The sequence below is a fragment of the Euleptes europaea genome, chromosome 14, assembly GCF_029931775.1.
Source record: "Euleptes europaea isolate rEulEur1 chromosome 14, rEulEur1.hap1, whole genome shotgun sequence".
Classification (NCBI taxonomy): Eukaryota; Metazoa; Chordata; class Lepidosauria; order Squamata; family Sphaerodactylidae; genus Euleptes; species Euleptes europaea.
Window position 1 is genome coordinate 52,127,043 of NC_079325.1, and position 13,788 is coordinate 52,140,830.

The 13,788-nt window shown below is 48.8% G+C and overlaps 1 protein-coding gene across 1 annotated transcript; it reads right to left on the reverse strand.

Moving 5' to 3' along the window:
• Window positions 1-7,432: 7,432 nt before the first annotated feature.
• GBGT1 (globoside alpha-1,3-N-acetylgalactosaminyltransferase 1 (FORS blood group)) lies at window positions 7,433-13,486 on the reverse strand. The gene is made up of 5 exons (XM_056860168.1): window positions 13,431-13,486; window positions 12,623-12,673; window positions 11,681-11,716; window positions 10,439-10,573; window positions 7,433-8,120 (listed from the first exon to the last, which is right to left on the reverse strand). The coding sequence occupies exons 1-5, from the start codon at window positions 13,484-13,486 to the stop codon at window positions 7,433-7,435; spliced, it is 966 nt and encodes a 321-aa protein (XP_056716146.1).
• Between the last annotated feature and the right edge of the window lie 302 nt (window positions 13,487-13,788).

Sequence of the window (13,788 nt, forward strand, 5' to 3'; positions counted from 1 at the left end):
ACTATGCCAACATTTACCCCTTTCCCTTTTTCCTTTCCTGTATCCTTATTGAAAGAAAATTAAAAAAAAAAAAAAAAAGATCAGTTCACCTGGAGATAGGGCTGCCAGGTCCCCCTTCTCCTCCGGTGGGAGGCTTTTGGGGCAGAGCTGAGGGGATCGCGCGTGCGCAGCCACACCAACGCGCGTGCACATCACTTCCGGTTTACAACTGAGACTTCAATGTCGTAGAGTTCAATTGCCAAAGCGGCCATTTTTCTCCAGGTGATCTGATCTCTATCAGCTGGAGATCAGTTGAATTAGCAGGAGATCTCCTGCTACTACCTGGCAGTTGGCAACCCTAGTTGCCAGCTCCGGTTTGGAAAATACCTCGAGATTTTAGAGGTGGAGCCTGCAGGAGGGCAAGGTTTGGGGAGGGGAGGAGCTTTAATGGGGTAAATTTGAAGCAAATCCTCCTTGAACCTATTATTGTCAGAACTACTCATTTACCTGTATGATACTTATACAGAAGATTGGTGTACATACAGTGAGAGACATTGCACTCTTGTTCAGATATATTCCTTGTCTTACCGTCCATGAGATGGGTTGTATAGTTGATGTATAAGATTTCTTGTTAATATGTATGTGTAATTGTTTGTGCGTAATTGTTAGACACAGTAGCTCATAAAAATATTTTTTGCACTTCATTATACTGGTTCGCTCCTGTACTAGTTTCCTCATCGGTTGATAATAGTACAGTGGTGTCTATTTTCTCCCCCAACTGCCAGTTGGTAGCAAGAGATCTCCTGTTAATTCAACAGGATCTCCAGCCGATAGAGATCAGATCACCTGGAGAAAAACGGCAGCTTTGGCAATTGAACTCTATGGCATTGAAGTCCCTCCCCTCCCCAAAACCCACCCTCCTCAGGCTCCGCCCCCAAAATCTCCCGCTGGTTGAGAAGAGGGACCTGGCAACTCTACTGGCAGCGCTAGGTGGGGACTGGATTCTCACAGCATGGTGAATGAAGTTGGGGAAGGGGAAGAGAAGAGGAGGCGGTGGAGGGGAGAAAGCCGCCTCTTATGGTTGCTTTGAAAGTTCTAAACCAGATTGGGTTTTCCTCCCAGCCTGGCTCCAATACCGAAAGTGAAAATATTCAGGGCAACAAATGAACAAATGATCCTTGTGCCCTTTGCTTTCATTATAAAAAACAATAGGATTTTTCTTTCTTGTTTATTGGTAAACAAATACAGGTCCCTAATTAATGAGTATTCAACACCTCCTAGGCATAGAGTTGCCAGGTCCCTCTTTGTAACCCGAGGGAGGTTTTTGGGGCAGAGCCTGAGAAGGGTGGGGTTTGGAGATGGGAGGGACTTCAATGTAGTGTTGCCAACCACTAGGTAGTAGCTGGAGATCTCCTGCTATTACAACTGATCTCCAGCCGATAGAGATCAATTCACCTGGAGAAAATGGCCACTTTGGCAATTGGACTCTATGGCATTGAAGTCCCTCCACTCCCCAAACCCCGCCCTCCTCAGGCTCTGCCCTAAAAACCTCCCACCGGTGGTGAAGAAGGACCTTGCAACCCTGCTTCAATGCCATAGGGTCCAATTGCCAAAGCAGACATTTTTTCCAGATGAACTGATCTCTATAGGCTGGAGATCAGTTGTAATAGCAGGAGATCTCCAGCTAGTACCTGGAGATTGGCAACCCTAGCTAGTCAAGCCACACCTTCCTTTCAGGGGTGGAGGCTGAGAGGGTGGTTCTGCCTGTGAGGGTTGTACTGATTTAAATTTAAAATGTTTATCCCCTGCTTTCTTCCTCAGTCAGCGGGACTCAAAATGGCTTACATCGAACTAAAAGCAAAGACAATCACAAACCACAGGAAGACAAGTAACAAGTAGCAGAACTCAACCTTCACTCATGAATCATTCGAAATATGTCGTAAAAACTTCCTTAATCAGGAAGCCCAATCAACAGAACAGAGCAGCCTCCAAGAATACCCAGGCAGGAACAATTCTCAGTGACCTGGGTGGAGGATGGGGTTGCCAGCTCTGGGTTGGGAAATACCTGAATATTTGGGGGGCGGAGCCTGAGGAGGGCAGCGTATGGGGAGGAGAGGGACCTCAGCAAGGTATAATGCCCTACAGCCTGTCCTCCAAAGCATCCCTTTTCTCCAGGGGAAATGATCTTGGTCTGGAGATCAATTGTAATAGCAGGAGATCCCAAGGTGCCAGTTGGAGGTTGGCAACCCTAGTGGAGGAACTGCTTAGAATCCTTGGTCTGTCAGAGTGCCCTTGTGGGGGTCCCATGTCATTGGGAGGGGGCTGCAAGTGGTAATGCCAGCACCATGAACTGAGCATGGAAGTGAACTGGCAGCCAATGTAGGGTTGCTAGCCTCCAGGTGGAGGCTGGAGATGTCCTGGAATTACAACTGATCTCTAGACTACATAGGTGGAAAAAGGTAAAGGTCCCCTGTGCAAGCACCGGGTCATTCCTGACCCATGGGGTGACGTCACATCCTGACGTTTTCTAGGCAGACTTGTTTACGGGGTGGTTTGCCAGTGCCTTCCTCAGTCATCTTCCCTTTACCCCCAGCAAGCTGGGTACTCCTTTGACCGACCTCGGAAGAATGCAAGGCTGAGTCAACCTTGAGCCAGCTACCTGAAACCGACTTCTGTTGGGATCGAATTCAGGTCGTGAGCAGAGCTTGGACTGCAGTACTGCAGCTTACCACTCTGCTCCACGGGGCTCTTAGACTACATAGATAACACATTAATTGATTGATTGATTGATTAAAACACTTATTCCACTTATCCTGGAGAGAATGGCTGCTTTGGAAGGTGGACTCTGTGGCATTATACCCAACAAAGGTCCCTCCCCTCTCTAAACCCCACCCTCCCAGTTTTCACCCTCAAATCTCCAGGTATTTATATAACCCAGAATTGGCAACCCTAAGCCAATGTGACCATCCGAAAAAAAAAATCTGAAAAGAGAAGTATCCAAATGTAAAAGGGACTAAAGACAACAATTAAAGGGACAACAAGACGGAGAAGTGGGGCTTTTGCTAAACATGATTTATTTATTTTACTTCCAAGTATACAGAATAATCTTGCCCATGGGGATGCACATTGCTGGTTTTTTAAAGCAATGTAGCATTAAATTAAGGGCTTTGTGAACCCCCCTGTTTTCATTCTCCTTGCAGCTGAATGTAGAAAAGGGATCCTTCAGAAACGCAAAATAGTCAGTGTGGATGTTTATTCCTTAATAGCCAGGAGGTGGCAGCAGGTGACAGTCAAAGTCCCTTTTCTACCCATATCCTCCTGGTAACCTTGTTTATGAGTATGTAAAGTGGCCCTCAAGTCAAAGCTGACTTATGGCAACCCCATAGGGCAGTGATGGCGAACCTTTTAGAGACTGAGTGCCCAAACTGCAACCCAAAACCCTCTTATATATCGCAAAGTGCCAACCCGGCAATTTAACCTGAAGAATCCCCCTGAAGGAACCATGCAAAATAACAGTGGCGGGTTAGCTATGCACATGCTAATGGCTATGCAAACAGGAACAAAGGAGCAGGCGAGTGGGAGGGGTGGAATTTCTCCTTTTGCTTCGAGACCGTGAATAGGCATTTTTAAATTCGCATTTTAAAAAAGAGCTTTTAGCGAACATCAAAACTGACCATGCATAAATGGCCAGGGTATCTGTTGTGGGGAGGGGAAGGTGATTGAAAGCCGGTTTGATTCTTAAGCGGTAGAGAAAGTCGGCATATAAAAACCAACTCTTCTTCAAAGTGAAACTTGATATTTGTAACTGAACCATCAGGAAAAGAGGTAAATGATTGGGGGAGAGACACCTGGCAACCCTAAGGCAAATATATGAAGCAAAACCTGCTCTATATTCAGAGGGTTCCGTCTGAAAAAAAACTCTGCAGGGGGGCTTATTGTTGAGTTCTGAGGATCTGGATGGGGAAAATGTGCAAATGGCAAATCCAATGCAAAACCTCCCATTCATAAATGGTCAATAACCCCCCATGCAGAGTTTTGAATCAAACATTGCTTTCCCCACCCCCCCGAGCCCCGACCTCCTCCTCGCCGCCTGCCTTGGCACTGCCGGCCCTCGAGCGCGCATTCAAAACCCGGTCGCGCTGTGAGGGGAGGGGGAGGGTGGCGCTTTACCTCACACACCACCTCTCTTGTGTGTGGGGGGGGGGAATAAACCAGAAATGGGGCGGTGAGGAGAGGCTTCGTGGTCGACTTTTGGTGGGGGTGGAGCCTCCTCTGCCGGCACGCGGGTAAGTGGCTCGGGACGGGACCGAAAGTCCAGACGGGCGAGGCAGCGACGGATGGAAGAGGTGGAGAGAGAGCAAGCCCGCTTCCCGAGGGACGGGGCGAGGAACCGGCAAGCCGACAGAAGACGGAGTGCAGAGACGCGGCGGCGCACCGCCGCACCCCAGCGGTAGCCCCGCCGCCCGGTCGTGCCTGCGCCAGTCAGAGGACTTGGCTGGGGGCGTGGGGAGGAGGGCAGGATGTTTCAGCCCTCCCTCTAGTCCCGCCCCCAAGACCTTATTAGGGCTGAAACATCCTGCCCTCCTCCCCACGCCCCCAGCCAAGTCCTCTGACTGGCGCAGGCGCGACCGGGCGGTGGGGCTACAGCTGGGGTGCGGCGGTGCGCCGCCGCGTCCCTGCGCTCCGTCTTCTGTCGGCTTGCCGGTTCCTCGCCCCGTCCCTCGGGAAGCGGGCTTGCTCTCTCTCCACCTCTTCCATCCGTCGCTGCCTCGCCCGTCTGGACTTTCGGTCCCGTCCCGAGCCACTTACCCGCGTGCCGGCAGAGAGGGCTACGAGTGCCAGGTCGGGCACGCGTGCCATAGGTTCGCCAACACGGCCATAGGGTTTTCAAGGCAAGAGACTTGCAGAGGTAGCTTGCCATTGCCTTCCTCTGCATAGCGACCCCAGTATTCCTTGGTGGTCTCCCATCCAAACACTTACCAGGGCCGACCTTGCTTAGCTTCCAAGATCTGATGAGATCAAGCTAGTCCTTGCCACCAGGTAAGAAAGCTTATTTCTTCCCTTTTCTTCTCCAGTGTGGTGCCAGCGTGGTGCAGTGGTTAAGAGCGGTGGTTTGGAGTGGTGGACTCTGATCTGGAGAACCAGGTTTGATTCCCCGCTCCTCCACATGAGCAGCGGACGCTAATCTGATGAACTGGGTTTGTTTCCCCACTCCTACACATGAAGCCGGTTGGGCGACCTTGGGCTAGTCACAGCTCTCTTAGAGCTCTCTCAGCCCCACCTACCTCACAGGTGTCTGTTGTGGGGAGGGGAGGGGAAGGTGATTGTAAGCCGGTTTGATTCTCCCTTAAGTGGGAGAGCAAGTCGGCATATAAAAACCAACTCTTCTTCTTCCTATAAACCTTATCTTTGACCACTGGCTTCTCCCCCTGCCCCAGGCTCCTCCAAGTTTCCCCAGCACAAGACTGGCTTCCCCAGGGGACTGAATGTTCCCAACATGCCTGCTGACCTTAGATAGCTCCAGAAGACCTCTTTTCATGATGGGGAAGTCCTGGGCAGGGCTTCCTGCTCTAGGATTACCATCCTCCAGTTGAGGCCTGGAGATCTCCCAGAATTACAACTGATCTCCAGATTACAGAGATCTGAAGAAAATGGCTGTTCTGGAGGACAGAATCTATTGCATTAAACCCTGCTCCCTCCCCTCCCCAAACCTAGCCTTTCCCAGGCTCCACCCCCAATCTCCAGGAATCTCCCAACCCAGAGATGGCAACCGTACTGCTCACACCTTCCGAAGTCTGCAAGTAGGGTTGCCACACACACATACATGAACCTTTATTGGCATAATAACCATATTGGCAGATGCATTTGTACAGGCGCCTTAAAAGAAAACAAAAAAATACCCCGTGTTCCATCATGAAATGACAATTGATTAAAATCAGTATATAACTAACATTAAAAAGAATCTCCTTCTCATATTTCAAGGTAATAGAACCATCTGGAGCCATTAATAACAAATACACTAATACATCTCTATGGTTGACAATTGCAAGAAATTCAGCGACATGCTCGGTGACTTCCGGGGATTTATCCATCAATAACAATTTGATACCCTTGTCTGTTGAATTTTTTGGAACTTGGTGAGGATTAATTAGTTGTAAATGCTGTTGAATGAAAAATGGACAGCACAAGAGGATATGATGGACAGAGTCTGGTTTCTTAAGATGACAACTACAAAACCTTTTCTCGCGTGGTACTTTCTAATATCTGCCACTAACCATAGCTGAAGGAAATATATTCATCCTGGCCAACATGCAGGCCCTACGCTGCTGTGGGAGAACTAAATTGGAAAAATACTGGACCATGACCCCCTGTGTGTGAGGCCAAAAACACATGGTGAACAGGTCTTGTTCGCTCCCGCAATTATTATTTGTTGTTCAATATCCCAGATCCTCCTTTGAATCACTCGGAGTATGTGGGTTTCTCCAGAGTTGGCCAGGGCCTCCAGATCAATACCTATGGAGTGGATTTTTTTGTAATATCAAATGCGACCATTTAGAAGTATATGGGTCAGTAAGTAGACTGGCTGTGAGACTACTGGAAGGAGTTCGGAAATGGAGGTGCAGCCAGTATCTAATTGTCAAAAGCCAGGCTCTAGTTTCCAAAAGATGAAGACCCAATTCGGCACATAGTGTAAGGTAGCCAACTGAATTGGGAATACCAAGTATGCGACGTAAAAAAAACTGAGTTAAATATTTCAACCTCCTTGTTAAAAGCCTGAATCCACACCGGCATTCCATACAGTAGATGGGGGATTACAGTGGCCTGAAAAACCCCCTGCCTGTATAAGAAAATATGCATGTGAAGTGATTCCAATAAAAACGGGGCTGAAGAAGAAATGAAACGATCATCCCCCTTCAGCATTCATCCATGAAGACATTGTTCCAGTTTCTACTTACTATGAACTTTTGATACCTGTACCTTTTGGACTGTTTAGTCATAGTTGTGTGTGTGTATGTGTATATTTATTTATTTATTTATTTATTTATAGTCACCTTATGCACTTTAATACACCTTGTTCAATATAGTGTTGTTTAAAAGTTCTTCTAGCCTATTCTGTGCTCATTTCCTAACCTGTGGTAACAGTACAGTGGTGTTGATTTTGGTTGCTCAACCTCCAGGTACTAGCTGGAGATCTCCTGTTATTACAACTGATCTCCAGCAAATAGAGATCAGTTCCCCTGGAAACAACGGCCGCTTTGGCAATTGGACTCTATGGCATTGAAGTCCCTCCCATCCCCAAACCCCGCCCTCCTCAGCCTCCACCCCAAAAACCTCCCACCAGTTGCGAAGAGGGAACTGGTTACCCTAGTTGCAAGGCACTTGCTAAGGATTTGGGTGTGATGGCTCCTCTTCACAGCCGGACATGGAGAGGCCTAGATGCATCCAAGCAGCGCTAGTTCCTTAGCGCCTTGTAATTCTTCGACACCGTTGAGAACCGTATGATCCTCAGCTCAGGAGGCTTTGGCTTCCGGTCATCCCAGATGTACTCCGGCGACAGCAGCTTTGAAGGTTTAAGGGACAGAAAGTGCTTGTTCAGATGGCTCTCTTCCTGCCAGGCCGCCATGATGCCGTTGGCCTTGTCAGCCAGTATGGTCATGTGGCAAGCCCTGGTAAACTCATACACGTTCTTGATCAGGCCGCCAAAGACAGCCCCGCCATAGTAGAAGTCCCCCTCTTTGCTAGAGATGTAGGCTGCAGAAGACTTTCTCCTCTCATAAGGGAACATCTCCCGACTTGGGACTTTATAGTAGCCCGGATGGATCGCGGCTACCATCTCCCCCAGGGTCTCCGTGCCCCACGAGTTATGGAACACCATGTCAATGTCCAAGCAGAAGAGGTAGTTTGCTTCACGGTGGATGGTCTCTGAGATGTGGAGGTTTATGGCTTCCATCCGCCGCATGGAGATCTCTTGCCAGTGGCTGTATTTTTTGATGGGGACGAGGCTGAGGATTCGTCCAGGCTGAAGCCGAACAAAGGGGAGTTCTTGAGGATTGTCGGTGAAAATGTAGTAATTCACGCGGTAGCCTGTCATGAAGTGCTTTTCTGCAGAGTCCAAGAAGCGGCTTACAAATTGCATGTATCTAACAAAGAGAAAAAGGACAAGCGCTCTAAGGACGGGAGTGGGCACTCTCTCTTAAAGCACATCCCGCCCCCTGGAATATATCTTGAAAAGGCTGGTGCATTCCACACCGCATGCAATGCGCAACTATGAATCAGCTGCAGGTTTGACTGAATGTGAGTGGTGTTGTGTATGTAGCTAGTAGGGTAGTAAGCAAGGGGAGACTCAGGAGCTTGAGTTCCTCACGAAGGATCCTAAACCCTGCTCACCCTATTGGCTAAGCAAACGGATCCTATTGGCCCTAAGCCAGCATGTCCCATTGGTCACCAAGAGGGTATTCCCCGCTATCACGGATCAGGGGGGGAGTGGCCGCAGGCGGCCAGGGGGGCATATAAGCAGGGCACGTTCAGTGTGTAAGTTAGTTCTGCGCTGAAATCAAATAAAGCTGTGTTGTTGAACTCCGTCTCTGATCTCGTGAATCCTTCCCACGCGGACTTAACAGTGGCAACGAGGACTGGGGAGCGACCCGGCTGACCTGCTGAATCACTCTCGCTCCGCCGTTCGTAGTGACCGGTAGGCAGCCCGGTCCGCATTGCTGAATCACACGCCGGCTGTCCCACAGCTACCGCCTCGCTCCGCGACGGCGCTGTGTCTGGTAGACAGCCCGGCCGATTGCTGGTTCGCTCGGATTCTCGGGAGAGACGACCTCACCGCACTCATGGCCGCCACTGGCTCGTTGGAGGCATTCGACATCTCCAACCCCGGCGACTGGGAGAGCTACGCTGTGTTGTTGAACTCCGTCTCTGATCTCGTGACTCCTTCCCACGCGGACTTAACAAGTGGGAAATATGTTCCCTGTGAAGTTGCATGCAGTGTTTGAACTAACACCTGGCCTTCCTCCCAACACGACCTGCACCCTGGGAAAGGCTCTGTTCCCAATTGAGGACTGGACCCCTCCCTGCCAGCACAGCTCTTTCTCTGAGCACGTGCCCACATCCCGCCTCCTCACGCAACAGGAGAGAGTGCTGACCGCTGAGAAAATTTTTGTACCGCTCTCTGCGATTATGAAACGCACATTGGCCTATATGGGATTCATTTTTGTGGAGTATGACAGTGACCTGTGATATCTACTCATGTTTTGTTGAATCACATAAAAAGTGATCCGATAGCTTTTAAATCAAAGTTGGAATTAATACATTGACTGCTTAGGCTGGGAAATACAGGGTTTCACTTTGGACATGGAACAAGTAAACCTCAGTATGGCCATTTCTGCATGGCTGTTTCCTCGCGGTCACCCCCGCCGGCTACTTCAGGGCTTTGCTTTGATTATACGGGCATTTTCCGACTGTCAGGGGTCGCCTCTCTCTCTCCCCACGCGTTTCTGCGCATTGTGCTCGTGTTTTCTGGATTTGTGTTTAGCCAGCATCCAGAAAACGTGCGGAAAACACGCGGGGAGAGCGTTAGGCCGCTTCCTCGCCCCTTTCGCTCCCTCATGCTTTGGCGGTGCAGCACCACTTTTTTGGGTGGCGCGGCCCCATGGGAGAAAATGGGGGATTTCCCCCCTTTTTCTCTATTTTTATTTTTACAAAAGCTTCTTTTGTCTCTGGTGGCCGGGAAGCCTCTGAGGAGGAGGCACGACTGCGCTGCTCCCAGCTGCTGTGGATCTGCCCCCCCTTCAGGATTGGGCTGTTAGGTACAATGAAGTGTGTGTGTGTGTGTGTGTGTGTGTGTGTTAAACTAAAGCCCTGCAACCTGGCGCGAATGTGCCAAAGTGTTTTTTTTCTCTTTTTCTTTTTAAAGGAATCTCTTCCCTTTCTACTGCTGTAGCTGGGGATCCAGAAATTATCTTGGAAAACACACACATTTTTGGGGGGTTACAGCTTAAACCAATTTTTTTTTTTTTTGGCTGAAAAAAAGCCAGAAAATACTGGTAAGATATTTTTGACTTTCTTCAGTTTGGCTTTACTGAATGCACACGCCTAGCCTGATTTCATCAGATCTCGGAAGCTAAGGAGGGTTGGCCCTGGTTAGTACTTGGGTGGGAGACCACCAAGGAAGTCCAGGTCTCTATGCAGAGGCAGAAAATGGCAAACCACCTCTGAATGTCTCTTGCCCTGAAAACCCTTTGGGGTTGCCAAAAGTTGGCTATGACTTGAGGGCACTTTCTACCACCACCAACCCTAACCTCCCCAGTTTCAGTCAGGTTGCAGAACTTGGCAGGGGAGTGGGGTGTGTGTAAAATCATACGGTCAAAAATTTAATAATTTGCGATCAAACCTGTGCAACAAAATTTGAAATTTTAGCCAGTTTTGAAGATTTGTAGATGTCTTTCCCACTCACTTCCCAATGGCAAAGGCCGTCACTCCAATGGTGAGGTTCAGCGGCTTGTAAACACTGTCCAGCATGTCTGAGTTGAAGGTCCCTTCCCAGACAACAGGGGCCAGCCACGGGGTCAGTGTGAGCACATCAGTGCGCCTGGAGAAACAAGGAGGGGGGAAACAACAGGAGAGACTGTGGCCTTGGGTAATATGGCACATGGTAGGGTTGCCAGATCCCTCTTCGCCACTGTAATATGGCACATGGTAGGGTTGCCAGATCCCTCTTCGCCACTGGCAGGAGGTTTTTGGGGCGGAGCCAGAGGAGGGTGGGGTTTGGGGTGGGAAGGGACTTCAACGCCATAGAGTCCAACTTCCAAAGCGGCCATTTTCTCCAGGGGAACTGATTTCTATCGGCTGGAGGTCAGTTGTAATAGCAGGAGATCTCCAGCTAGAACCTGGAGGTTGGCAACCCTAGCACACGAGCGCAAGCACTTTGTAATGGGGATTTGCGCGGTCCATAAAATACAGGTAGCTTCAGCACCTTCCTAAGCTAACTATCAAGAACCTCCACGTTACTTCACAAGGGAAAAGCACCGGTCGTCTTACTGTGCAATCCTACACAGAGTCACTCCAGTTTTAGCCCTTTGATTTCAGTGGGCTCAGGCCGGAGTAACTCTGCAACTGTTAAGTAGCCCGCAAAGCAGAATATGCTGCAAGGTTTGAAAAGAAATGTGCAGGAATAAAACACATGAAGCTTGGCTAAGGTTCTGTAGGATCTGGGGCAGATGCTTTAGCGCTGGTGTGAGCAGGGGGGCCTTTGGCATCCAAAGCGGGCGTTCTGCCCCTGCCATGGACAGCCCTTCCTTTGGCATCGCCACAGAAAGCTACACAGCTTCATCAGTTGGAGGAAACCGACTGCAAAATGGACAGTTTTAACAGCTGACAGGAAAACAGTGGCGGCCGTGAAGCCCTATGTAGCCCTTATCCTGACTGAGCCTTTAACAGAAATATCTCCCTGGTTTTAATTTAAAGCTTTGCTCTGCACTCATGAGGGCTGGCAACCGTAAGTCTGTTTAGGATTGTGCCGTTATTCTTTTTTTTTTTAATTCTTTAGATATAAAGGGGTGTATTTTATATGCTTTGATTTCTAAACCCCATTCATATATCACAACTGAGGCCTCAAGTGGAAGCATGCATTGTAAATTTAAATCTAGCTGTGCAGCGAAGTATCTCATGGTTGGGTCAGGTCTTGGCATCTACTTACATCTGCTGCAGAGCTTTTGGCTGAGGGTAAAATAACCTGGAAATCAGAAGAAAGAAGAGCCAACTGATTACCTAGACCAGAAGGGGGAAAGAGTCATCCCTAGGAAGTAGACAGAACAAGAGGAGCGGTTAAAACGCTTAGGGCTGTTTAGCTTGGAAAGAAGGTGGTCAAGGGGAGACATGATATAACACTGTGCATGGTATGGAGAGAGAGGACAGGGAGAAGCTTTTCTCCCTCTCTCATAATCCTAGAACGTGGGGTCATCTGCTGAAGCTGGAAGGTGAGAAATTCAAAACAGATAAAAGGAAGTATTTCTTCACACAACTGATAGTTAAATTGTGGAACTCCCTGCCCCAGGATGTGGTGATGGCTGCCAACCTGGAAGGCTTTAAGAGGGGAGTGGACATGGTCATGGAGGAGAGGGCTATCCATGGCTACTAGTCAAAATGAATACTAGTCATGATGCAGACCTATTCTCTCCAGGATCAGAGGAGCAGGCCTGTTATGTTACGTGCTGTGGAACACAGACAGGACAATACTGCTGCAGTCGTCTTGTTTGTGGGCTTCCTAGAGGCACCTGGCTGGCCACTATGTGAACAGACTGCTGGACTTGATGGACCTTGATCTGATCCAGCATGGCCTTATGTTCTTAAGAGTTCAGTAGCACCTTAAGGACAGACAACATTTCTGACAGGGTGTGATCAGCATGGCCTTTTGTTCTTATGACTCCAGTACCACCTTAGGACAGACAAAATTTCTGGCAGCTCACTTCTTCTGAAGAAGAAAAGAACAGAAGCTCATATTCTGCCAAAATTTTTGTATGTCCTTAAGGTGCTACTGGACTCTTGATCTTTTCTACTGCTACAGACAGACAAACAGAACTACCCATTGTGATCTATCCCTAGGAAGGACAGAGGAAGGAATTGAAGGGTTTGTGCTTACTGCGGAAAGGGTGGAAGTGCCTTTTCCTCTCTGTATTGTAGTTTGATGGTGCTATCCAAAAGAGGAGACATAAAAGAAAAGAAATAGTTGAAGAAAGGATTGGAGGTTTTTTCATGCCTCACGCAGAAGAGGAAAACTATGACCAGGAAACAAATAATTAATCAACACCCAAAGGGGAATTATACATATAAACTGAGCAGCAGAGCATGATATAAGGACTTTTATTTTAAAAAACAACTTTATTTATATCCCATCTTTCTCTTCAATGGGGACCCAAAGGGGCTTACATCATTCCTCCGTTTTGTCCTCACAACAATCCTATGAGGCTGAGCATATGTGACTGGCCCAAGGTCACCCAGCAAGCTTCCATGGCAGAGCAGGGATTCGAACCTTGGTCTCCCAGATCCTACTCTGATACTTTAACCACTACACCCCACTGGCTCTTTGTCCTTACCTGACGCGCAGAAAAAAATTACCCAGCTAGCAGGATAACCCTATGCAGAGTTACTGCCGTCTGAACCAGTTGGTTTATTATATTAGGTGCTGTGGAACACAGGCAGGACAATGCTGGTGCAGTCGTCTTGCTTGTGGGCTTCCTAGAGGCACCCGGTTGGCCATGGTGTGAACAGACTGCTGGACTTGATGGACCTTGATCTGATCCAGCATGGCCGTTCTTATCTTCTTATGTTCAGAGTTTGCTTCATTAAACCATGGTTTTGCAGTATAATCTGACCCCATTCAGGCCTCTGAAGGCTGCTCTGGAGCTTCCTACCTCTCAAAGGAGCAAGGAGCACAAAACTATACTTACAAGAGATCCGGGCAAGGAAGGTAATATGGCAAATAGGTCGCTCCACTCCTGACCATGAGCCTGGGAATAGGAAGAAACAGTGGGGAGCGGCTGGGGGTGTCCTTTCAGGATGGGAAGATACAGCACACAAAACAAACAGACCTAAACCCAACATATTCGGGTGTGATAAATTTCAGCCCAAAGAGTCTGAGCGCTGCAGCCCTTCTTCAAACCCAAGAGAGCCAACCCCATCCAGAGTGCAGCAGGGATTGGTCAGTCATAGGACTGCCAATTCCTTTTTGGGAAACTCCTGGAGATTTTGGGTGTGGAGCTAGGGTTGCCAACTTCCAGGCGGGGCCTGGAGAGCTCCCGTTATTAC

Excerpts from the sequence above, each read along its gene's own strand:
- GBGT1 (XM_056860168.1), bottom strand. The coding sequence starts at position 13,486 with ATGGTCAGGAGTGGAGCGACCTATTTGCCATATTACCTTCCTTGCCCG. Across the intron at positions 12,674-13,430 it reads CTTCCTTGCCCGGATCTCTT|CACCATCAAACTACAATACA; the intron begins GTAAGTATAGTT and ends TCTTTTGGATAG. Across the intron at positions 11,717-12,622 it reads GCACTTCCACCCTTTCCGCA|GTTATTTTACCCTCAGCCAA; the intron begins GTAAGCACAAAC and ends TCTGATTTCCAG.